This window comes from Thalia democratica, chromosome 7, assembly GCF_965202585.1.
Source record: "Thalia democratica chromosome 7, ktThaDemo2.hap1.1, whole genome shotgun sequence".
NCBI lineage: Eukaryota > Metazoa > Chordata > Thaliacea > Salpida > Salpidae > Thalia > Thalia democratica.
This window is the reverse complement of record NC_139171.1, coordinates 46,616,821-46,644,516: the sequence shown is the minus strand read 5'-3', so window position 1 is coordinate 46,644,516 and position 27,696 is coordinate 46,616,821. Positions and strand designations below refer to the sequence as shown.

At 26.3% G+C, this 27,696-nt stretch overlaps 1 protein-coding gene and 1 non-coding gene across 2 annotated transcripts; one reads left to right on the top strand and one right to left on the bottom strand.

The window, feature by feature from the left end:
* The first annotated feature begins 12,479 nt into the window (after positions 1–12,479).
* LOC145841796 (small nucleolar RNA U3) lies at positions 12,480–12,676 on the top strand. The gene has a single exon (XR_014370172.1). It is a non-coding gene; the product is annotated as a small nucleolar RNA U3 (small nucleolar RNA).
* Positions 12,677–16,363: 3,687 nt separating this feature from the next.
* Positions 16,364–25,709, bottom strand: LOC145841448 (uncharacterized). The gene is made up of 11 exons (XM_082948810.1): positions 25,664–25,709; positions 25,270–25,416; positions 24,398–24,544; positions 23,166–23,315; positions 22,938–23,099; positions 22,435–22,570; positions 21,795–22,078; positions 20,784–21,074; positions 19,670–19,873; positions 16,822–17,128; positions 16,364–16,757 (listed from the first exon to the last, which is right to left on the bottom strand). The coding sequence occupies exons 1-11, from the start codon at positions 25,707–25,709 to the stop codon at positions 16,364–16,366; spliced, it is 2,268 nt and encodes a 755-aa protein (XP_082804936.1).
* Between the last annotated feature and the right edge of the window lie 1,987 nt (positions 25,710–27,696).

Here is a 27,696-nt window from a genome sequence, read left to right as displayed (position 1 = left end):
ACAAAAACTACTTTTTAAAGTTGGCTTACTCAGGGTTGCCACTCGGTCAGGAAAAGTCAGTAAAAATTTACAAAATTTACAAAAGTCAGGAAAAAATGGGGGGTTTTGAAAAAAAGTCAGGAAAGGCAGGAAATTTGATTAAAAAAAAGTCAGATTTTGTCAGTTTAAACTTACAAAATTCTTTGTTTTCCAAAGCCTTCAAATAGTAAAAATTAATTAAAAGTCCTTTAAAGTCAGAAAAAAATTCCAAAATTTTCCTAGAAATTTACAAAAATATTTAATTTTATTTCCAATGCCTTCATTTGGTATAAATTATTAAAATATCCTTTACAAAACTGCAAATTTTTCTATTAACATATTGAACAAGTACCCTACTTAAACAAGCAGATTTCGTAAGCTCTTTAGTATTGATGATCTGTAGCAAGGACACTTCCATAGTGAAACTGTAATATATTCAAAAGTTTATCTAGCATAATTTTAGAATCAAAGTGTTTTTTGTTTAAGTAAACAATTGAGTTCTTTATAACTAAGCAGTTAGTTTAGTATTTTATGTAACAAGTTAATGTGTATACTTTACCTCTTTATAATTTTTTCAAAGTTGTTTAAATTTGTAAATAAGTTATAAGACAGGTATATGCCAAGATTAAGTTTACTTATTATTTGTATTTTTTGTAGAGTAACTTAAGTTTTTAAAGTATATAAGAGTATATTTATTTGTTACAAGTTTTATACTAAATGATAAGAGGAAATATTTTATAAATGAAAGTAAAAATAAATGATTGCCAAAAGAAAAGAAATAAAGCCCACAAGTTGTGGCTTGATTTAGAGAAAAGATTCTCTTCAACAAGTGTAGGGACAGCAGATGAGAGCGATATAAATAAAATGAGGCAAATTATTTAAACTGCCAAGAAAATGAAGCGGAAAGCAGTTCAGATGAAGGAAACCACATCTTCATTAGATGAAGAGGCTGAAGTGCTAATAAAAAAACAGAGAAAATAAATTTTAGTACATACATTTAAAAAAACAGCATTTAGTTAAGTTCTTTATTGTTTTAATGTCTTAACTGTAAAAGTTCGTTATTGTTTTAAGGTTTGAGTTGTGACAGTTCCTTATTGATTTAAGGTTTTAATAGTAAAAGTTCCTTATATGTCGTATGTTTATCTAGATACATTTATGCTAGGAAATGCTAAAAAATTGTGTTCCTTATTATTTTAAAGTTTCAACTGTAAAAATTTGTTAATGTTTTAAAAATTTTAGTTGTGAAAGTTCGTTATTAATTTAAGGTTTTAATTGTAAAAGTTCCTTATATGTCGTTTGTTTATCTAGATCAGGGTTTCCCAAAGTGGGCCAAGTGGCCCCCTAGGGGGCCATGACAGATACTCAGGGGGCCATGAGCAGCAAAGGGGGAAGAGGGGGGGCCATGAGCAGTAAAGGAGCCACAGGGGGCCATGAGGCCATAACTTGAAACTTACACTAGATATTCTTGAGTTTCAGATGAAGAGCAAAAAAAAAAAGGTCTTATGTGTATTTTATGGCAGTTTAGAAACTTACACTAGGTATTCTTGAGTTGCAGATGAAGAGCAAAAAAAAAAAAAGTCTTAAGTGTATTTTATGGCAGTTTAGAAACTTACACTAGATATTCTTGAGTTTCAGATGAAGAGCAAAAAAAATAAAAAAGGTTTTATGTGTATGTTATCGTAGTTTTATGAGTAATCTATATGTTGAAGGGGGCCATTACTTTTTCAAACTCTTTAAAGGGGGCCATTAGCAAAAAAGTTTGGGAAACCCTGATCTAGATACTTTTATACTAGGAAATGCTTAAAAATTGTGTCTTTTTTCAGACAAGCTGTGTTTATAAGGTAATAATACAAGTATTTTGCTGATAGAGCTGTTTCTTACAAATATCAATCATACACAGATGGTTTAAGTGATGTGCTGGAAGTTTGATGATAGAATTCAGCAAAAAACTGTTGTTTTTTACCTGTATTAAAATAAGATTGAAAGCTTTATATAGTTTCAAGTGTTAGATTATGTATTTTAGAATAAGTTTAATTTAATAGTTTGATTTAGAAAAGTCAGGAAAATTTTGGTAAAAAGTCAGGAAAAGTCAGGAAATTTTTCTCAGCTTGATCAGTGGCAACCATGCTTACTTTATAATTTGTCTCAAACCTTCAGTGTTATGCTTTTAAGACTACTTTCTTTTAATTTATGATACGGTAATCTTTGCTTCGAATACGCACTTTAAACATAACCCAAAGGTGCGTTGCGTACTCAAGAAGTCTTTGACTTTGTCTAAAGATACTTACATTAAATCTAATTTTAAAATATTGATAACTACTAATGTTTTCAAGTGATCAAAAAATCCTCTCTAACTAAAAATGAACATTAACCATAAGTAGTTATTCTACTTAAGCTGATATAAGTGTTAAAGTTTTTTTTTAAGAAATTTAAATAACTATTTATTCTTTCTTACATTGCTTTATAGCTTTTAATTTAATTATCGATTGTTAAAGTCAGTGGTCTTCAAGATCATCGAAATTTGTGAGCAATAAACTGCTAAAAAGTCTTAAGTGCACCACAAGTTAAAATGTAGTTATTTATGTTTTTCGTTAAAATAAAACACACAATAAATTTAAAAAGTCAAGTTGTTTTTTTTTAATAAAAATTGTCTGTAGAGTAAAAAAGGTCACGTACGTTCTAACTAAAACTGCCGCCTGCGAAGATTTTTATTTTCGAAATTTGACACCCGACTAACAAATGCCTGCCGACTCGAGAATAAATTAATGCATTTTTACCACAAAAAAATACTACAAAAATTAGTACTGTATTAAAATTTTGAGAATAATAACATAAAACAATTGTATACATTAAAACAAAGTTTGTAAAATAAACTACTTGTAACGTAAACTAAAACAGTTAGAGTCTTTTTTTTTTTGTTATAATAAATTGTTTGATTTAAAATATTAGTTTTTTAACTGGTATTTCTACCATAAAAATTTTAACTTAGTGTTCAAGAATTAAGATCAAGAGCTGATTTTTTTATCAGTTCAAGATAAGGATACGACTCGGTGTACGACTTGATAACCGAAAGGTTCTTTTGTACACCAAGTCCTTAGACCAAACTTTTTGAGCACTTTTTTTATCGTTCAATAAACAATAATACGAAAAAATCTAAACAAAGTTAAATTTTGCCATAATCAAACTAGTTTAAATTCTTATTTCAACAAACATCTTTTACACTCAATAAACATTTTTTTAAATCAAACAAATATATTTTTAGCCTGTAAAAAGCAAATTTTAGTCTAGTTTCTAAACTTTACCCATTCAAAAAGCTGCAATTTGAGTTTGTATTGTCTAAACGTTAACATAAATATTAAAAATTAAAGTTTGAAAGAAAAATCAAAAACAATAGAAAAGATTATAACGACAAAAAAAAAGTTTAAAAAGTCATAATTGTGCAGAAATCTATCGTAAAGATTGTTGACCACATGCTTATAATGAGTTATACTCTAACTCCTGTGTATAATTGCAAAAAAATAAATAAATTTAAGATGAGTTAGCATAAAAAACTTTTACATATGAAGCTTATTTAATTAGCTTTTACTTTTTGTGCTTAACTTTCTAAATTGCAAACAGTATAGTTTATTTAAAGTAAATAATTTAAAGTCTAAATATAACGTTTTTGTTACATTTGTTATCAAAACTTTCTAAAATACTTGTGTGTAAGATTATTACATATTTTAACGAATTATTATAAATTTAATAAGAGTTAATATATTAAAAAGAAATACTTCACTTGTATTACAGTGCTTATTCACTTATCCGGACTTCCACTTATCCGGACAGTTTGGTCAGAAGAAAATTAAAATATTTTTCAATATGTATAAAGCACTAAAACTTTTGTATGATACAGTTTCAGTGATTTTAAAAATTCTACAAACGTCTATTCTTTTTTATTTTAGTAAAACTTCCAATAAAAACTAGTTTCTTAGGAGTCATGTATTTACGTTAAATTAACTTAAACTTAGTCAAATTTTTTCGTTTGTCTTTGTGTCTGTTTTTTTGTTTGTTTAAAAGGTTTTTTGTTCATATAGGTTTACATTATTTTTGTTTTTAAAGATAATCTTAATTTCTCTTAAACAGAAACCAATCTTTTTTTTTAATTAATAGTTAGGGCAGGTGGTATTACAAATTAAAAATTTTACTTGCTTGACCCTCAAAAAACGTATATCGTTGCAGAGGGTTAGTAAGTCTGATGCTTTTCTACCTTAGAAAAAAAAATTAACTAAGCTTAAATTTAGCTTTTGTTATTTATGATTTCATTATATATTACTCAATATATTACTATGCAATTGTTTTTACCATTACACTTGTATTATGCATTGCAATATATGCAGCAGCTATATTATTATATGAAAAGATTGATTTTTTGTACTTATCAGGAATTTTCGTTATCCGGACATGTTTACAGAAAAATCTTGCCCAACGTGTCCGTGAATAAGCACTGTAGTTTGTAAATGATTATAACACTTCTTGTCCTTGACAATAAATTAAACTGTATCCGTGGTGTTTGACTTAATAACCTAAAGGTTTTTTCCTACTACCAGGTCCTACAGGTTTCATACACCAGGTTTTAACTTGTTAACACACAGAAACATATGTTAGTTTTAAAAAGAAAGAGTACTGTGAATATTTTCATTATATATTCCAGTGAACTTGCTTAGCTAGCATCTTTATTAGCAAACGATTAGCTTAAAACTTTGAACATTTAAGTAAAAATTATAAACGATTTACTTCCTAACAAAATTATAATGTAAAGTAGAGACATGTATTTAAAGTAAATTTTAAGCTCTTAAATATTTAAATGTTCAAATAATGCAGTAACGGGTAAAAAAATTACAAAAGATATATTACTTGAGTTTCAAAAAGATTTCATTGAGTTCTTTGTTAATTCTGAACTTACTACTAAAAATGTTTGTTATAAATTGAAAAAAAGTATAAGAAAAACAAAAGTTTGTTGTTTCTGCGGAGTTAAAAAAAGAAATTTACAAACAAGGATTGTAAATTTATCCGAATTACAGACTTGTAAGATTTTGTATGTATGTATAACAATTGTTCATACGAAGTATTGGATTTACACCTAGGAAACAGCTTTGAGCAATACTTGTGTTTATAAAGCTTAAGATTTGTGGAAATTGAAATTTCTAGGAGTAGAAGGACAATAAAACGAGAGCAGTAATGCTTAATTCTCTGAAAAATAAAACAAATTCACCTTGAAGCTTATTAAGGCAAAAAAATTAAAACAATGAAGTTTAAAGAATGGTTGTGCCATATTTAGTTATTGTTTTTAATAAATATGACGTTTTTTTTGTAAACTATTTTGAGGTTATTAAGGTACAGTATTTTAACTTTTCAAATCTTGCTTATGAAACTCAAAACAGTTAAACTAATATATTGTTTATTGTAACGACAAAAAAATACGCTCAAAAGGTTTTGTCCAAGGACCTGGTGTACAAAAAACCTTTCGGTTATCGAGTCATACACCAGAACAGTTTAACGTCATGCCCAGGACATATTTAATTAAATAAAAAAATATTTAACACAGACAAGATAAAACTGTTCTTTGGTGCAGTATTCCAAAATTAAATTTAAGAAGACAAAATTTATGTTCGAAAATCAACAAACAATAAAAAATAAAGAAATTAATATTAAGTATGTAATATAAAAGATAAAACATCACTTCTTAAAAACACAAAAAAAAAAAGTCTTTTTATTATTTTCTTCTTACTCAAATCTCAAACATGGTGTTTTTACTAACGTTGTAACCATATTTCTTCTGATATATTTTTTTCTTACTTTTTATTAAAATCTTTAAGCTTTCTTATATCATAGATAGAAAAATGTCCAAGACATTTGAGTCTAAAAGCTTATCTGTGTTATGAGTAAGAAATTCTATCTAAGTCTTAATTTTTTTAAATATTGTTATATATATAATTTTTTTATTTATTATGTTGTTATTAGGTATAATATAATAATAAAAATAGTAATAACAATAAAGGCCCGCTATCAGACGAGATCGGCTAATCGTAATTGTGCATCGTGAAAAAAAGAAAATAAATTTAAGGCATAGTGATTCAATAAACAAAACTAACAGATATTAAATAAAACAGTAAGACAAATAAAACTAACATATATTAACCCGTTAACACGCAGAAACATATGTTAGTGTAATAAAGGAAGAATACAGTTAATTTGTTATAATCAAATTTTATAATATAAATATTTTCATCAAGTATTAATACAAACGAAGGTGTATCTTACTTTTCACTTTTTTAGTGAATAAAATATAAACCTAATACGAGAAGTGTAATAAGTTTATTTGTAGAAGTTTAACTTCATAAAAAAAAAATTCTTAACATTGTTTGAAAGAAAACAAATATAACATAAATAATATTTTTGTTAGTTATATATTTTAGTTAATTCTTAGGTAAAGTCCAAATCAAATATCGTAACAAAAACAAAAGCTAAAACAAAACGCTGGTTTAAACTTCAATGACTTATTGAGTTAACTAAAAAAAAAACTTTGTAATATACATAAGCTTATTTAAAGTTTACTGTTATTAGAAATAAAACATTTTGATAATGTTTTTTTCTAGTCTCTTTTAATGAATTATTTCGTGTACAAAAAAGTATATGTTTTAAATAAAAAACTACTTACTCAGTTCACCAGAATCATTAAAGGTTTTCAAATTAGTTTTTCAAAAATTTTATTTAAGAAATTGCAACATTTCAGAAATCCCTCAAGTTTACCAATTTAATATGATAGTTTTTTTTTCACTAATACAAAATACACTAACTAACTCAAATTTCAAACACAAACTTAAATACTCAAATTAACAAAACAACCAAAACGAAAAGAAATCAACAAGAACAAGAAAAACAATCTACTTTAACCTACCCTACTGTCAGTCAGTAAGAACCAATATAGGCAATGCTTTTCTGCAACTTATAGACAAACATTTTAAAGAAGATCACAAACTAAGCAAAATAATAAATAGAAACAATTGTAAAATTTCATATAGCTACATGAGCAATATAAAGATGTTGATCCAAAAACATAACCAAATACATTTAAAAACAAAAAACGACAAATAAACCGAAATGCTTTGCAAATGCCGATCAAAAAAAATCTCCCCTTAACTATAAATGCTTACTTAGAAATGTAATATTTAAAGCGACAATCAGATCAGAAAACGAAACTAAAAACTATTTGGGCTCAACGGGTGGTACTTTAAAAAAAAGATGGTACAACCATATTAGCGACTTTAAAAGATACAAAGAGAACGGCACAGAAGTATCAAAGTATATCTGGAAGCTTAAAAATAACAACATTGACTACAAAATTGACTGGAAAATAATTGGTAAAGCCAAAAACTCGCAAAGTATTTGCAGTACTTGCATCTTAGAAAAAATAGCGATTGCCAATGCCGACAGAAGGGATAACTTAAATAAACGGTACGAACTATTCTATTCTTTTCCCCACTTCAAAAAACTGCATTTTAAAATCTAAACTTTAAGTTTTTAGTAATATCGGTTAAGTCGGCAGATACTGATGGCTCAGTATCTGCAAGACCCGTTAAATTATTTTTTGTCTTAAGCCCTTCTTAGTCTTAATCATTTCTATTAGTATAGTAATGACTTAAATAGTAACTTAAATTACAAACAACTGGTTATAAGTTACACAGCACAGTTTAATATACAATATTTAATGACAAATGTTATTTTAAAAATACGTATTAAATCAAGTGAAATTGTACAAAAAATTAATAAAGCTAAAGAATAATTTAATAATTCCTTAATAAGCAACAAAGTTTAATTTATAGTTTAGTACTTTCTTTTAAATCAACAAATTTATAAAAAATCAAACGTATAACTGAATTCCACTCAAAGATTCAATTCAATTCAAAGTGATGGAAAGTATTATGTCGTTCATCAGAGTTCATCAGTAACTGACCGTTGCTACAATAAGAGTAGTTGGTCATCAAGTTTTGTATTAAAAATTGGTCATTAAGCAAACGTCATATTACTTTAACAAGTTTAAACATTACAGTGTTACAACTACTTAATTTGTAAACTTATTTACTATTATCACAAAGCAGGGACAATTAGCGATTTCAGCACATCGGTTTTATGTATGATTTTAAAAAGTTTTCATGTAGATACTATTTTCAACAAACTTAAAATCTTTTTAATTTTCAAATTTTCATAGTCGTTACAAGCATATGTTTCTTCAAAACTTAAGTCTTAAATTGTCCGCAATATTTGTTTTATGTACGCTCTTATAAAGTTTTTATGTGAGTAGTATTATGAACAACCTAAAAGTTTTATAAAACCAAAGTAAAATTTCAAATTGTAATAGACTACAAAATCAAATATTTATTTAAACTTTCTATAGCTACGTAATAATTGAAATTAGATTTTTTTTTAAACTTAAGCTCTTGCACTACAAATAAGCACAAATTTACTTTAACAATGTTTACTTTGAAAACTTTTAAGAAGAAAGAAAAAAACCTGCATCTAGGTTCTTACTATTGTTCTGTTATATGCCTTTTGATTAACATTTTGATTTTTATACTAAACCCAAAAAATGTAAACTGTAAGATACATTTAACCTAGGATAAGAATTTAATTAGTTTTGTTTTTTAAGTAAAGATTTGTTTTTAAATAAAGATTATTTGTTTTTATTTTTATTTTTTTTGTTTTGAAACTGTTTTTTATTAATATCACATATCTTTCTAGATTTTTTAAAATAAGCACTGAAGAGGTCTTTGACCGAAACTGAGTCTGCTTTAAAATATCTTAAAAGAATTTAATAAGTATAATTTATCCTCTAGAAGTTGAGATCTTTTTATTAGTTTTCAAAAAATCAAAAAATGTAATAGATTCTATATTATAAATATGGAACTTGTAAAGTTAAGTTTAGTTCGTATTTTCAAAAAACGAACTCGAAAATGACGTAGTTTTATAAGGATTTTTGTAGAAAAAATTGTATAAATCAAAAAAAAATCTACAATTATAAAAGCTCAAAATCAAACTTTTCATTTAAAACTAGCCAATTGAAAGTGTTTAAAAAAACTATTTTTGAATGATTTTACAACTCGAAGTTTTTCATTTTTAACTTTGGAAACTTTTGACCAAATCACGTATGGTTTTTATTTTGTTGCAACTTTAGAAAAACCGTTTCTTTACAATTTATTTTTTCATTAAGTTGTAAAATATTTCTCCACGTTTGCTGTTAGTTTGTTTTCAAAAATATAGTTTGTATTTAACTTAAATGTGATTTTTAACTAATTTACTTTAATCAAAACTGTTTTACTAAGTAATTTATCTTCATATTGAATATGTTTTTCTTTTATTAAGACAAGTAAATACTAATTTTGAGTAGTACATCGTTTTTAGTTTCTTATGTATAATATATTTCCTTCGTTATTTATGTTAGCTTCACAATGTAAGAAAAACTTTAGCTTTGTCAATGAAAACAGGATTTAGGTTTTTATTTAACTTATTTTACTTAAACTAAAGAACTAGCTTTCTTATTACAATTTTGCGTTTTGTTTTACTGGTACAATCAAATTGTTTAAAGTTTGATAATTTTTATGTACCTGAGAAGTTTTAGACACTTATGTAGTTTTCTAAAGTGCAATATTAAAAGCTACTACACAAAATACTCTACGATTGAACTGAAAAAAATGCAACCCCACTGAAAAAAGTCTAGACACGCACCTGGACAACTATGAGTGTGCGAGAAATTATAAAAAAAGAGAACTTTTTAGTTTTAATGAGAGCAGAGAACTCTTTTCAGTTACATATTCTTGAAGCCTTATGCATTCAATTTCCAAAGGCCCAGTTTATGAAAGCAGAAAAAGTTCGTAAATCAAACTAGATATGTTAAATCCTTATATTAAGTAAATTGATAGTAATTGGTTCCTAAACTTTCTAAAAAGTGTAATTTATTTTTATTACTAGTTTTTATCGCTGGTTTACTTTAGTTTGATTTTAATCTAAAAGTTTTAGTAGTACAGCAAAGTTCTTTAGTATTATCATTTAGTTAATTCTTACACATTAAGTCGAGAACTTTTGTTGTTATTTATAAAGTAAAAAGTACACAATTTTTACACTTGATTATTACGTTATTTTATATTTTCAAAATTTAACGTTATAACTACAGCATTGTTTTGTTTCAATTTTAATACAGTTTAACTTAGTAAGATAAAATTTTTGACAAGACTTACTTGAAAGAACTCAAATAAATTTAAGAAAAAATGAAATGTGTTTTGATATATTTTTCAAAAGTTGCATACAAATTATAAATTAGACAAATTAAAAAAGAGTTTAATTGAAAAAATTTACCGATTTAAAGTTAACTGCACTGTACAAATTAAAAAGAATATATATATAACATGACGCCACAACTGATTTAAAGAATTCAGAACACTAAATATTTTTTGAGTTTCTAAAAAACTTGCAACGAGTTACTACCAGGTAGTTATAAATTATTTTATTTTTAAATATAAGTTAGATTGGTAATAAACAGATTTTACTAATATTGTATTTCACTTTTTTCTCATTTTATTTCTTGATAAAAATTAAATTAAGCAAAAATTTAAACAAATAAACTCTGACTAAAGTATCTCAACTTGTTTTATCAAGTTAGTTCAGTTTTAACTGCTACTTAATATAAGCATTTTGTAATTTGTAGTATGCACTAATCATCAACTACAGTTCACTCAATTGAATAGTGCTACTCAATTTTTCCCTGATTAGGACTAATCAGGCAAATACAGTCAAGATGAACTGTTGTTGAATTCTAATTAAGAAGGCTTTGGTGCAATGAAATATAAAACATCTGTCTGCGGGTGCAGACTGAGTAATTTTTTTGATTTTTTCAGTTTCAATGTTAGATTGTATTGCAAGGTAATAATGACGGGTTAATAACTAGTGAATGGTCATATATGATAAAAGGTCGGGACCATCATTTTTAAACTTCTGCAAAGGGGCACACAAAACTTTAATCAAGTTAAATTTTCAATATACAAGTTAAATTTGAGAAATAATATTTCTGAAAAAGAGTCTACAATAAATAAAATGAGTCGATTTTAGCTCGTTTTTAATCTTAAGTCACTTTTTTCTTTTCTATTTAACTCTACTACTTGTATATTGGATTGAAATTCTTCTTCTTTTCTAGAAAATAATTAATTGATTTTATATAGTTTAAGAAAAGAACTGCTGCATAAAACATAATTATTAGTTGGAGCTTGATATACTACATGTGATTTAATCTTTCGACAAGTAGCTTCTAATTCTAAAAAGGATTGTAAACTTTACTAAATACTATAAGACCGAGTTTAACTTTGTATAAAACTTTTTAAAATCCTTTTAAATTCAGATCCTAAATAGTTTTAATGTAAAAAAGAAACAAAACTGTATTTAATTTTTAAAGACTTTTTTTATACGTAGCAAAACCATTAGACACATCGAATAAACTAATTTTATTTTTGAAAAATAACTTTTGATGGTTCAAAACTAATTTATTATATTTTTCTCAAAAAAAAGACAATAAAGTTGAAATTAGACTATTTAAAAAACTGCCATTTAACTGGACATGACTTTAAACTGTTATGGTGTATGACTCGATAACCAAAAGGACTTTGCATCAAATTTTTTGATCGTTTTTGTCGTTCAATAAACAATAAACTAATAAAAAAGTTTTATTTTTGTTTTAGTACACTTGTCATCTTATTGCACTGTTAAATTTTTAAATATTTAAAACATAGCTATTTTTTTCAAAAAAGCAATCTTTCTTAAACTTTATATTATATATTTATTTAATATTGATTTTTTATCATTAGGCATTCTTACAAATTATCACAAAATTTTACAAGTTTGAAGTTACTTTAAATTTAGATCAACAAGTTTTAGTGCTAGAATACGTTTAAAATATCTGTATATATTTTTAAAACGTAAAGTTATAGATGCAATTACGTTTTTAAAACTTTGCATATAGATAAAAACTTAATTTTTAGTTATTAAGCTTCGTTTATTTCTATTTAATACAATTTAGTTTATTCAATGTATGATATAGCAATAAAACATAAGTTTACTTTCTTAAAAGTATTTTTATTAGTTTTTTAAACAAAATCAGCAGAATTGTGTGAAGCATGTTTTAAGAAATTTTTTCAAGATATTACAGTGTTTAGCTAAGTGTAGTAAAAATCCTTATTTTTTAAGTTTACTTAAACAGAAAACATTTGAATCAAAAGTCATTAAACTTTATCTTATTACAGTTTTTGGTTTTAAAGCTTTCTCTCTCTACTATGACGTCACAATATAGCTGTATCGTTTATTACCTCACAATAAGCACCAGCCAAAATTTAACTTACACATTTAGATATATATTCAAACTCTACTTATTATATTTTAAGATCATACTTTTAGGGATCATTTCTAAAGTGTGTGTCTCACGAACGTTATTTAACAATGACGGTCAACCTCTCACGATGATGAATTGTGGAGCGGTTTTCTGAGCAGGAAAATGACTTCAGCTTGCTGAATGTCGTAATGACTGTTCCACTGTTGTCAAGGCAACAGTGGAGGAAAATCTCTCTTTCTGAGTGATAAACATCCAGCCCTGAGGGCTATTTTATATATCAAATGTCTTAGAAACTATTATTTATTATTATAAGCGTTAGTTTCAAAGTGTTTTAACAGGAAACATAATATTATATTTTGTTTAATAATACGAATACTTCGATTATTTTTAAATTTGCTACAAATACAAAGTTCATAATGTTTCGAGCTTGACGTTTTATTTCAATGTAGTAAAGGTTTTGCTTTTCTAGTCATAATTAAAAGCGAGATGAGTCAGTTTTGCTCGAAATTTCACATTTTCACGAATAAGTTACTTTTGCACGGTAGAAGAAACCGCTTACCAATCAAGGGTATGGGGTAATATTAAAAACCATAGTAAGGGTTTTGGGTAACATTGTAAAAGAAAACAATAAAATAGGTAATTTTTTATCACGTGTTTTATAATTGGCCGATGCTTTATAAGAATATTATCAGCAAAAATTATTAGATTGACAAAATCTGATGCTAACATCAGGTGAGATCCTTCTTTGTGGGGTACGAATCAGATTGTGCTTCGTGCCTTTCTGCGTAACAAGAATTTCGGCAAGACACGCTTCACACATCAAGTTATGTGTTCAAACCGTCTTCATTTCCGTTCACCTTGTAGAAGGATCTGTCAAATAAATGTTGCTTAAAGAACCGCATAATATTGTGAATGCTAACATTTGTGTGAGGCTATATGACGTCACAAAGAAAGAGAGCGTATGACAAGAGAAAAATAAGCTTATGATGTGCACTGCACAATATGTACATACATTTTTAAGCAGGTCGACAACTTTAAATACCAATTACTCAACTGTTAATATTAAGGTACTAAAGCTCACTAACAGATAACAAATGTTTCTTTAAATGATAAACTGAATTTTTTGTTGTTTAACTACAACAATGTTGTCAATTTATGATTAAAGCGTAATCTTATGACCTCCGAAGTAAAACTGTTACTTTTGTATTTCCGTATATTTCAACTTTATACATTTAATTTTTTTTCATTAATTTACATTAATTTAAAAACTTAAGTTATAACAATAAGATCAATTTAAGATGCAGAAAAAGATTTGCATGGTTTACGGACACTTAAAGCAATATAAAAATTTTAGTGCTTTTAATTTTGTCAATATTTTAAAATCTATTACATTCTCCTGACATAACTAAAGACATAAATCTAAAATATTCAGAAAACTAGTTCATACTACTGATTGCAAGCATGCAAAATGTACTTTTGAATGAATATAAACGTTTACTTTATTCTACTGTATAAATGAAATTATGATTTAAACTAAAAATAAAAATAGTTGATCAAAAAATAATAATGTGTTTCAATATTTCTTAATTTTTTTTTGATTTTTTTAAAGAACAACTTGTCTAACATTAGAACAATAGTTGATCAACGAAATATGAGAAGTGATATTGAAGAAAAAAATAGTAAAAAACAATAAATATTACTTTGAGATATTTAGTCAGTAATTTTTGTAGTCAGCAACACAACAACACCTACATTGCTTGTAAATGTATTTAAAAACTGAAGTTAAACTTAATATTGCCAAACTTTTACCTATATTTTGTTTTATTAAATATCTAAACATACTCTATAATTGATTTGTCAGTTAGAAAATAATAGCTAACATGTAGGGAAAACTGACGATGGTCAAACTGTGGTTAGAATTAACTTTTCTTTTTTCTTATATTGCCCAATTTCAGCATTATATACTTTTCTTATTATAATAGATAAAATAATTATTATTACCTGTTTCAAAGAAAGAACGTTTGTCTTAGAGAAAACCGTCAAAATATATTGCAGTTCATTAATGTGGTAGTGCTTCTTTAAAAAAGTTTTCATTTTAGCTATTTTTAAATAAATCCAGTTATTCTATTAGAAAACAATGTATTTTACAACTTTTTGAAATTCATTTTATTACAAATTTAAGCAAATTGTGTTATAATATCAAATTTGCTTCTATAATAAGGCCAAAAAATGGTATCTTTGTTTTGACCACACTTAAAACCACAATACTCAAAGTACGAAATAACTACTTAACTATTCAAAATGTGATTTATATTGAGGTATTTTTATGTCTACAGGGTTTGATAAAAAATTAAATTTAATTTATAAGAATTAAAAAAATTTTTAAACTTTACCTTTTTTTAGTATAGTGTTATGTTTTTAAGATTCATTTAACAGCTGGCTCGTTGTTTAACTTTTAATAAGTTTTAAATAAAGTCGGAAGAAGCTGAAATCGATTAATTTGCTTGTTGGTTATTCTATTAAAGAAAAAAATATTAGCTTAGAATCGTTAAAAAAATAAGTTTTGAAAATTTTTTTTTCTTTTGTCTAGATAAAAAGGTTTTAACTCAATAAACTTAAAATAAACAATGAAATACGCAAAAAGCTCATCAGTGCTTTAACTAAAATTCTGAAAAATTAATTTAAAATTATTTTTTTAATATGTACTATAACTCTTCTCCTTTTAAAAGTATAAGTTTGTACTTATATCAAACTAATATTTATATTTTATACTATATTCATTTAAAAGAACTAAACGTATAGATTAAAAATAACGTAAATATAACTTTAAAACGAAACTGCAAGTGACCATTCTCGATTTTTTGAACTTACAGTAATGATTATTTTTTAGCTATCAAAAATGCAGAATTTTAACTTGTACCAATCATGTTCTTAAAAAAAAGTTTCATCTATTTGTCGGAAGGAATTTTGTTGTATTTAAATATTTATTTCAACTTAACAAGAATTCGATTTTTTAAAGCAACCTGTAAAACTGTTTTAAAATTCATTCAACTTTTGATAAAGAAGTAAGTAAATTGTAAAGCTTTAAGTTTTAATAATTTTTGTAAATGAAAAATATATTCTTATTAAATTGCAAGTGGTATTTAAGTTTTATGTACTTTCAGATTTTCTTTTAAAATTTTTGTTGAGTTTACAATTTATTACAAACTAATCATTCTAGAATTATAAGTATTTTTGTTTGAAAAATATTACTGTTGTTATATGCTAAATCACCTTTTATAACACCTCTTTTTTGTAAAAAAAAGTTAAGAGTAAAAGTCTTTATAGCAACGAAATAAAACTGATAATATGTTTAATGAGACGAAGCTGTGTACTTAAGTTAACAAATAGAAACGCTGCAGTTTTATTAATTAATTACTTTGAAAACTGTACTGTTATTTAAGCATTTAAATAAGATAAATATATTTTGGTTTAGGACAGTTATTCTCAGTATTAAAAATTTAATTAAAAAAATAAAAACATATATATTTAATTTTTTTTTTTATGAATGGTTTTAACGAATTTTATACAGCGGCATCAGTATAAAAAAAATTTACTAAAAGTTTTCGGTGAATAACCACACGTTTCACAATCTTTTAATCCTTCATAAAAGGTTCATGTAACTGTAGTTAGATTGGTATTTAATATGTAACTTTGTTAAAACGCTTATGTTATTTATTGGGCTTTTTGTATCCGTTGTTTGTGAAAAGTTATAAATAGACCACGTTAAACATAAACAATAATTTTTACCGAGCAAACATGCGGTATATCTCTAAATTTTTAGATAATATAGTAACTTTATTTTTCTTTTTGTAACTGTAGCTTCTTAACATTGAGTTTACAAGTTTATTAATAAATATTAAAATGTTACAAATGAAAATCGTTATACAAGGTTTAGGTAAAGTGACTGCAATTAACTTCGTCGTTATTATCGTTTAGTAAACAGTAGTCTTCAATTCCGTAGCAAACTTTGCCATTTCCCCAAAATTTTTCCTTACAGACGCACTTATAATCACCATCGCTCGATGTTACTGAGCAAACTGCATCCTCGTGACAATCATTCGATGGACTACACTCAACTTTTGCTTTCGAGCACTTTAAATCGCTGATAACGTCGCTCGGGTCTTCGCAAAGACATTTGTAAGAGCCTACTTGGTTTTCGCACTTTGAGTTTTGACCAAACAGTTGTTTACAGACGGCACTTCCCTGAAGATTTTCATCGCATTCGTCAATATCGACGCATTTGTTTTTCTTGAACTCCCAATCGAAACCAGGTTTGCATGTGCACCTGTTTGTAAATCGATAGTAAGCAACACTGAACAATAAACATAAGAAATACTAATCCAAGTTACTTGTAGCCGCCGTAGTAGTTGTGGCACGACTCGTTTTCCGAGCACCTCGCTCCCATCGCACACTCGTTGACATCCACGCAGAGGTTCGAGGTCGAGTCCCACGTGAACCCTTCCTCGCAGCCGCACTTGAACCCGCCCTGCAGGTTGACGCACGTTTCTCCGAGCTTGCAACCGGCCTCCCCCGTTTCGCACTCGTTCACATCCGCGCACGAAAACGCGGAGGAAGCGTCCTCATTGTAGCCGTCGGCGCAGGTGCACGTGAACGACCCGATGGTGTTCGTGCATTTTGCGTGGCTTCCACACACATCTGAGTAAATAATGGTTACTTGAAAAATATATGAATAACGGAGTTGATTGGAAATAAAACTTCTTAGTTCGGTTGTGTTTACAAATGTGTTTCACAATATTAAGGCTTAACAACTCTTTGAATTTCAATTAACACATCAATTAAAAAACTCACAAGTTTGAATGTACTTTATACCGTTATAACTAGAATATATTGTATAGAAAATTGCACTAGAAGGCCTAATTTTAATTGTTTTTGATAAATCAACCAACGACACTTCTATCAACTTTTTAGACTACTTAGCTAAGCCTTTAATATTTATAAAAAATCACAAACTGAAAGATTCGCATTCGTTTATGTCAACACAGTCTCCATTGACATTTTCAAAGCCTTTCAAGCACACGCATTCGTAAGAACCTTCAGCGTCTTCACAAATCATATTTTCTCCACATCGTTCTGTGCCTAAAAAAATTAAACATTAAGTCGTTATGTCATATTTAAAATGATAAAGAAAATTTAAATAAAACTATTCCTTTCTAACAAAAAGAAGATTGTTTCTATTCAATCATTTAAAAATCAAAACAAAATCTTGGCTAGATAGTTTGTTTTTGAGTATACAAGAAAAGTTTTTTTTTGTTAAGTCCAACTTAATTTATTGTTATAATAATAACATTTGTTACTATTAATATTATGTTGATTATTTTCCAATGTTAGAGGAAAGACTTTGTTAGACTTAGGCATCAAATTCTAAGCCAGTTAAACAGTACACACAAGAAAAAAAACTATAAATAAAATCATACTAAACAATTTAAAATCAAAAATTAACATAAACATAATAAATGTCTAAAGAAATAAATTCAAAAAGTTTCAACTTGTATTAAAAAATTAATAACTTTGTACAGGCAATTTTTTTTTCAAAGTAAAAACACAACTGTAAGGATGATGCTATAGAAGCATTGTTTACAAAACATAAGAAAAATTTTTCAACTTAATAAAATTGAATAAGTAATCTGTAAGGGAGATGCATATAGAAAGAAAAATAATTTCTATTTGAGACATATATATATATATAAATCATTAATTTATTTCGATGAGATAAAAATATTTGAAACTGCTTAAAAATATTATTGCTATTGTTTTTAATGGACAATTATTGATTTTTACTATTGTTTATATTATTAAAATTAAATCTTTTTAGTTTTAAACGCAAATGTTCAACCTCCTGTACGATACCACATCCTGTAGTAATACATACCACATCCTGTGGTAATTTATAATTTTTAAAACTAAATGACAACATTACGTTTTTACTGAGCTTAAACCATAAAAAGTCTATTAAGTAAGGCTTAATTCAGCTTTTTAAATTCTAGTAACCCTGGTTTAGATTAACTTATAAAATTTAAAACTTTTTTATCCTATTATCTCCTAAAATTATATTATACATACGCAAAATAAACATATTGTCTTAACAATTTTTAATATTTTTTGTGCTGTCTTTGTTTGTAGATTGTTTTTAAGAATTTTGTTGTGATTTATTAAGATATCTCATAAACATATGTACTGTTAGAAAAAGTACTGTTTAGTTTTAAAATTTGTATGTCCACAAAATACTTGGAGCAACGTTTGAAATCTAGCTTAAAAAAAAAACCTTAAGTGATTCACAGATAATTTGTTATTTCTTTATAAAGTATTTGAATTTGCAAATTTGGTCATACTTCATATTAACAGTGGTAGTAACAACAGTTTTTTGTTAAAAGTATTGCGTAATCTCGTGTTCATAGAATTTTTTTCTTCTATGATATGCCATGTCCAATTCATTTGAATTTTTTTAAACAGTTTGTGTAGTAATAAAAATTTCTTTTAAGCTTCTTAGTTTAGTAAGAACATCTGCAATTAAACTTTACGGATAATTATGCTACTGCATCCTAATTTTAACTGCACTGTGTTTTTAATTTTTTTTTTTAGTTTTATTTAGTAAACTTAAATTGTCTTAGATAGAGTCTTACGTTTTCGACAGCTGCAGACATTTGTCCGAAAGAAATAAATGGTTCTCACTTTTGTTTTAAATTGTTTGATTACTTTTGCATTAGTTATACTTTAAGTTTTTTATTGTAAACTTTTATTGAAATATATTTAATTGAAAAATATTTAAACGAATATAAATTTTATGTTTCTAGTTAAAAAAATCTGTAAAGTTCTGATAGTAAATAAACATTTTTTGATTTTTTTAAAGTCTTAGATATGTTGCAAAACTTACTTTAGTTTAAACTTTCCTTTATTAGTTATATTTCAAAAAATCTTTATACGTTTTAGATAGTTTGTTTAAGTTTAAAACAGTCTATAAAGTTAGAAAAAAACATTCAATACGAGTTAAACTGAAACTTTTAGCTTAAATGCATATAATATACTGTTTTTTTCTTATAATAAGTTAGGTTATACTGGCTAAAATGTCTATAAATGTTTGAAAGTAACACATGTTAAAACTACAGTTAAAAAGATAAAATGTTTTATAAAATTCTTAAAACAAATATTAAAAAAAAATTACAAACAAAAAAAACTCACCATCATTTATCAAACATTCGTTGACATTATTGCACTCGAGTCCGTCTCCTTGGTAACCGGTTTTGCATTCACAGGTATAACTTCCAACTGTGTTGCTACAAACTGCATTAGCGTCACAGATATTCTCAGCACACTCGTTGATATCCTCACATACGTTGTTTTCGGACATTTTAAAGCCATTAGAGCACTTGCACTCGTAACTGCCTAGTTTTAAATGTTTATTGCAGTAGGAATTGGAGGTAAGAAAAAAAAAACATTTAAGTTGATTACTTATTAGTTTAGAATGACGAAAAAATATTCAAGTTTTTTATTTTATAGGATTAAAAATTAAAATATACAGCTTTTTTGCTATTAAATAAGTTATGTATGTAATTTAAGAAAAACAGCATACATCGAAATTTATTCTATTTTTTAAGGTTTAAAAAAAAAAAAAAAACTTAAAAGCAAAGTTACTATTTTACCACTGAATTATTTAAGTAAAACTTTTTTTCAATAAACTAAAGCTATGTTAAATTAACAATGTAAAATTTTTAAAGTGTTTTATAATTTTAGTTATTAAATCTAGATTAGCTTGGTTTTACAGTTTTTTATTGTTATTATAATACTATGCTTTATTAGTTTATTCTTTTATATTCAGTTCTAAGTTTTTTATTAAATGAATGAATATTTTTCTAAAATTTTATTTTTAATAATAGAAAAGCAACTATAGATAAGTTAATCTTTTAGTGTTTCTAAGTTTTTAAATGAAGTTGATTTAGGCCATTTAAAAAAAGTATTATCATAGTTTTAAGTTAAACATAGTTATAACAAAGTCTATTGTAAATCAGCAAGTAAACTGAAACAATTACTTTAAGAAAAAACTTTTCTAAAGCTGTGCAGAATGTTATTAAACTAAGTTTCTGTATTGCTATTTTTTATAAATTTTTCAAGGCATGTTTATTTCTTCGTAAAAAGAAAAAAAAAGTTTCATCACAGAAATAACAACAAAAGTAGTAAATTGCTAACATTATTAAACTTACGGTACTCTAGTATCACAGTGTTCTATGAATTAAAAGAATAGCTTCTCAGGTTTAAATCCAGAACTTTATTTCGAAATTAAAATACTCAAACTGACCAACGTTGTTTGTACACTGGCTATTGGCCCCACAAGCATCAACTGCTGAACATTCATCAACGTCGTTACACGTTGAATATCCCTTTCCAGTTTGGCTGTAGCCTTGTTTGCACACACACTCATGCCCTCCCAGAGTGTTTTTGCAGTAAGAATTCGAAGAGCATTCAATTTGAAGATCGGAGCATTCATCAATGTCTTGACAGATGCTTCCATTAAGCCGCTTGAACCCGTATTCACAAAAACATTTCCCATTAACACAAACTTCATTGTCGCTGCATCCTCCAACACATTCTGTTGATTGTATGCAGTTTTATATTTTAGTTTATTGCAAAGTTTTTAAACTAAAATACTTTTAAAACACAAAAGTTACTCAATTGTAAGTTGATGATGCATAGTTTTTTATATTTGGCTAATATCAAAAAGGAAAAATATTTTTTGGTTACTAATAACGAATACTTATTAAATAGTAAACTTGTAAAGTTATCATCAAAACCAAAAGTGTATTTTAGTTGCTTAGTTATTCTTGTTCTAAAAATATTTTATAATCTTAGCAAGTTAGTTTTAAAAACAGATACCCTTTCCTTAATTTAAAAACAAAAAAGTCATTAGCTTAGATCAAATTTTGACTATCTTAAGAATAAATAAGGATGTACATTTTTATTTTATATCTAAAGTAAGTGAATGAGTCTTAAACTTAAAATAATATACTAATTTTTTAACTTATTAATAGCTTCTGTAATTTAAAAGCTATCTTAAATTAATTACCAAAAAACAGCGAGTTTACTAACAATTTTAAAATAATTTAGTCAAACAGTTTTTAAATAAAATGTATTTTTATTTTAATTACAAAACTAAGAGAAACTTCTTAAGCAACTAATAACACAAAGAATTTTAGTATCTAAAAATCTATACTTTTTCATAAAATTATCACCTGTTATGCTAGAAAATAGTTAAAATAGTAAACAATAGACAAACAGTCAAAAACTGTATGTAGAATACTGAATCAATAACCTTCTCCGCTATTAAGTTCACACTTTTGTGTTGTTGTGTCTCTCACTCTTCCCAGTTTGCAAGTACACGAGTAAGATCCATGCTCATTCAAGCATTGTTCGGTAGCAGGGTCGCACGTATTTTCGTTTAAGCACTCATTTTCATCTTGGCATAAGCTCAATGTTTGATCCCAGTAAAGCCCTGCTGGACACTGACAAAAATACGAGCCCTTTTTGTTCTGGCATGTTGCGCTTTCTGGGCATGCGTCGCCATCATCACATTCGTTGATATCTTCGCACACCCATCTGTTATAAAATTGAATAAATTTTTCAAATAAAAATCAAGTATAAAAGTTTAAGAGACATTTGTTGGAAATAGGTCAACTTTAAATGGAGCGTCGCTCATGTAGAAGTATAATATTATACATTAAATTCCTTAAGCTGACCTAAAATGCACTCTAAAAACCTGTCATACGTAAAATTTTCACGTGTTTTAAGTTGTAATAAATAATTTAGCAGTTCTTAAATATTACATAAGTACAAAAATATTTACAACATTTTGGTCCAAACTTCTTTTAGTGTTCAAGTTTATACATTTTTAAAACCTATTTCCTGTAAACAAGACTTTTTTATTGTATCCTGCCGGACACCCGCAGTCAAACGAGCCTTCGTTGTTTACACAAATCGATCCTTCGTGCTGTCTGGAGCAAATTTGCGGGTCATCTGAACACTCGTCTACGTCTTCGCAAACGAAACCGTTTCCTTTGTATCCTTCTTTGCACGAGCAAGTAAACCCGCCTAATTTAAGTAACTTTTTTGTTTTAAGGTATCTAAGTAAAAACTTATGAATGTATATATATTGAACAATACTTTTTTTTAATCACCAACAAGCTTCGATCCTTTTTTATTTTGCTACATTAAGCTTTCAGTAAGGTTTTTTCATAGATTATACAATGAACAAATAAAAACAAAGCTTTAACATTTTTACGTATATATTAAAAACAAGTATTTTGCATAAGAATTATCTTTTATTCATACTGCATAAAATATTTAAAAATACAAAGAGTTTTTACAAAGTAAAACGTTGAGCTATTTTGTTTTAATCATGTTAGTTTGTGTTTACTAGCAATTTTAAGTTTTATGACACAACACTCAATGAACATACCAACAGTGTTTGTACAAATGGCGTTAGCTCCACACTTGTTTTGAGCACATTCGTTGGTATCTTGACAGTTTTTACCGTCTCCCTCGAACCCGTTGTAACACTCGCATGAGTACCCACCCACCTTGTTCGTACATTTTCCGAAAGGCGAACACTGGTGCGTGCCTGGTTATATAAGTACTGTAGTAACCAAGTACTCATGATTGAAAAATTTTTGTTTATATAACTAACCGGTAGAGCACTCATCAATATCGTGGCACGCAGTTACACCATCACCGTAGTAACCAGCGTTACAGGAGCACGTAAAAGATCCTTCGTTGTTGATGCAGGAAGATGTTTCGGGCAAACAGTTGTCAAAACCTTCGCTGCATTCGTTGATATCTATAAAAGTACTTCATTCAATAAACAACAAAAAATGACACTGGTTTCAAGTTTTGGTTAGTTTTTTTTATAAAGTTCAAGAAACAGAAAAACATACACTGAGGTGATTTTTTTATAATTTATATCATGAAAGTTATCATCATGTAGAGATGTGTTGTTTAATAAAGTATTTCATTATTTAGAAAAATAAACTTTAAATTTAAATGTATGTTAAATTAGAAAAATTTACTAGTAGTTTATACAAAAGCTAGAAACATGTAACATTATTTGTGACCTTTACAGTAAACTTTCCTTTTTTAAAGTAGTTTTATTTGTATAATCTCTGAACATGAAGTACAATTAACTTTTACTAAAATGATCTTTAGTTTTATATGTTTTTTTTTATTACAAAAAAAATTGCAAAAACATTTAATGAAATAGAGATCTATTATATTGGCAAGTAAGAAACGTTCGAATTAAAAGTAAACAATGCTAAACAAAATATATCATTGATTATTAAGTAATATATATACATTCAAATTCAAATCAAGAAACTATAAAATGTGCGTGTTGAAGAACTTTTAGTTTAAAAGGAATGTTTAAACTAGTTTGAGAACAAATAAATAAATAAACGGTAGTAAAGCTTGAATATCTTAATCTATGCATTAGTATTGGTCTAGTGAGTCTGCAAAAATACAAAAGGTAATCGAAAATTAACCCTCAGAAGTCCTAAAACTTAATTTATCTAAATACTTGATTGTATCATGTTCACTTTTTACTTGGGAAAAATTTCATTTCTTGTTTTGATTGAAACAACTACAGACTATGATACTAACGATGCTGTAAACTATAGAAATGATTAATTCATCGAAAAAACCCCGATTGTAGTCATTATATGTTTAAAAATATTCTATAAACTCAAGCGTGATAAATTGTTATATATTCTAGAAAAAAATATAAAATGTAAAATTAGAAAAAATTTATTTCAAGAAATAAGACTACTCAGTTTGCTTATTTTGTTTTTATTTTTACAAGTTTAAGAATATATCTATATGCCTGTAAATGTATTAAACCGCGAAGTAAATCATGTAAACTAAACTTACCACTACAAGCAGTTCCTTGTTTTGCAGTGCCAAAAATATCTCTATAACCGGCTTTACAAGCGCAATGATAGCTTTCTAAAGTATCAATGCAAATCGCAGTGTTTGGACTACAATCGTTTAGTTCAGAATACTCACATTCGTTTAAAACTGTTATAATGTAAAAAACATGACTAGTTTTTATTACAAAGTAAACGAATAAATCAGTTTTACTTATTTTGTAAAGTTTAAATTATAAATAGTTTTAAATTTAAAGTTTAAGTTATGTAAAGTATACGTTAAGTGTACAAGTCTGAAGTTGAAAAAGAAGCTATACTTTAAACATATTAAATTAAATCAAAATAACTAGTTTTATATTAATTCAATTTAATAGCTTATTAACTCGTTTTCAGCTTATTAAATAAAATGTTAAAATGTTGATATTTGTTCGGTATTTTGTTAAACATTAATAAAGTTTTTGTTTATCATAAGTTTTTGTGCCTTAGTTTACGTTCTAGTTTTGTCTTTCAAAAACTATATAAAAACACTTATAAAATAATAGGCAAAGTCTTTTTAGCGTTGAATTTTGTGTAGCTTATCTCACAAAGAAATTTTGTCAGAAAAAAAAAATTACAAAAATTAAGCCAAAACCGTACATTTTTTAAATACAAAAGCAAGTTATGCTGTGAAATCGATTATACAATAAAAATCCAAATATTTTATTTAAATCATTATCTAAATATTCTTTAGTTTTCACTATGCTTTTGAACCGCTGCAAAATATCCATAAATAAGACCATTCTACTATAATATATATCAAAGAACATTTAAAACAAAATCTTTATTTAAAAAAAAACATTAACTAACTAGTGTTTTTTATAACAAAAAAATCCTAACCGGTGTTTACTTTAGTCAGCTCTTTTTTTGCTGATGATGTGAAATCAATTGACTTCGTTAAATCAATTATAGTCTTGATGTAGTTCTCTCGACATGCATCCTGACATTTAGGATCAAACACTATTGAAATTCCTCCACGAGTTGCATCTATTTTTTAAATAGTTGTATTTTTGTTATTATTTTTTATAAAAAAGTTTAAATTAGATAAGCTACCAATGTATACAAACACTTTATGTTATAGAAAAATTTAAGTGAAGCAGGTTAAAAGCAATATATAAAATTTAAAGTAATTTATATTTTTTAATGGTTTCTTGCAACAACCAACTAGTCGCTAAAGTATATAGTTATTATAAAAACAATTTTAATTAAATATAGTTAACTGATCAAAATAAACATTGAAGAAAGTCATCAAAGCCAAAGCATGAACTTTCATGTGCCATGTGACAAGCTAAAAGTTTGTAAACATAGAACTTAGACCATCAGATCACAAGCTCTTGGTAAAATAAGGCTTAAGTTTTGTTATTGATAAAAATTATAAGCCAGTTTGTTTCATGACAAATAAAATCCAGGTTTTGGCCATAGTAGTGTAAAATACTGTTTCAATTTATAACCATTTAGAAATTTTATATATCTGTAGTATATATATTTTTTTTTGTAAATTTTAAACTTTGTGAAAGTATATTTTAAAAAATACTTATAGAAAACAACTTTGTATTAATACGTTTTTTTTTAAAGATGGACGCCGGATAATATTTAGAAAATGTTATACACTTTTAGTGAAAACTAAAAAAAGATCAAATCGAAACATAATAACAAATAAAAATTTTTTTGTCAGTATAGGTTATAACTTGTACAATTTTTGATGAGTTCTACTCGAAAAGTTTCACTGTTTCAATAATTTTTAAAGATTTTTAACAAAAATAATTTATTAGAACTTAAATATTATTCAATAAATAGTACATTGAAATAAATTTCAGTTTTAATTTTTTTTTTAGATATTACTTTTAATTTAGATATTGATGTTCAAAGTATTTATTTTACATTGACTTAAGTTTTTATGTAAAAAACAAATCTATGAAAATAATCATCAAAAATATATGAAAACTATAGCTAAAGATGTTTAAATTGGTTAATTTGGTATGTGAGTTAAGCTTAACATAAATTTTTTCTATCATAAACGAAAAACCTTCGAAGTTTTTATGTAAACTATGACTTAGTAATAAATGCAAAAAATAAAACGATAGCTAATCGTAAGTACTATTAAAAAAAATATTGTAAAAATATATCAACAGAAACCTAACCAATAAGCTTTATCGTTGAAGCTATAAAAAATAGTAAATATTTATTAGAAAACTCCATTAGTTTAATTATTGTTTTTTGCTTGTCTAGTTTAAAACCAAGCAATTCAATGTGTTTTTTCAAAATTATTTTACAGAAAGGAAACCAAACATGATTCATTAGTGTAAAATTTCGGAAATAACGTTGTTGTTTTATTAAATTAGAAAGTTTCTAATAAAACCGATGTAAAGTAAGAAAAACAACTTCTAATAAATTGCAAGTTGTGTTACCTGAATACTTTAGAAAGTTTGATGGTTTTATCAATTTGAAATAAGTTATATATTTAAAAAACTGCAATAAAAGTGCTATTGTTAACAATTAAGTTTTAATGAGTTAACATGTTGATAAATTAATGGTTTTACAATTAGCTTTAGTTGACCTTATACGTTTTTATAACACCAAACAAATATAAAAGCGTGCTGTAATCGTGTTTTTGTAAGTATTTTAACTTATATTAAAAATAGTCTTATAAAATTAATTGTAAAACTGTTGTTTTAATACACAGTTTTTAATTGTTTAAAACAGTAATTAAATACAAAACAAAATTTTATAAAAGTACTTATTCAAAATCTTTAAACTTATTGTTCTACCTTGAAAATAAGTGGTATACATACTTGCTATATGCGAGAAGTTATTTATTTTTAGCTTAAGTTTTCAAACAAGTGCAGAAAACGAGTTTAGGTAGTACGCTAATATTCGTAGCTGCAAGATTTTATCGAGCTAGGAACTACAAAACAAACAAACGTTCGGTATACCAACATTAGAATTATGGCAACTTCGCCAGTAATTGCTTAGTTCTTGAAAGGTATGCATTTTTATAGAGTTTCTTTGTTTGATACAATCGAACTAATATTAGGTAGCATATATATCTCAATCAATTTGATTTTTTAAGTGTGTTATTTTAATTAGATTGTTTAATAGTCTTTTACAAATATCTTTGTCATTAACAGTAAATATGAACAGTAAAGAATTAAATAATGTTTTGTCTAATCTGATTATTTTACTAAGGTTGTGAGTGTTTTGAAAATTTTAAATTCAAAAGTTAGACAACTTCAATAAAAATTTTTACCACCTCTTCTAAAAAATAGT

What these genes read in the sequence shown, in the direction of transcription:
- LOC145841448 (XM_082948810.1), bottom strand. Translation starts at nt 25,709, where the DNA reads ATGGCACATGAAAGTTCATGCTTTGGCTTTGATGACTTTCTTCAAT. An exon ending in TATTGATGAGTGCTCTACCG is followed by an intron (nt 23,100 to 23,165) that starts GTTAGTTATATA and finishes TTATATAACCAG; the next exon opens with GCACGCACCAGTGTTCGCCT. An exon ending in CATTTGTACAAACACTGTTG is followed by an intron (nt 22,571 to 22,937) that starts GTATGTTCATTG and finishes TACTTAAATTAG; the next exon opens with GCGGGTTTACTTGCTCGTGC.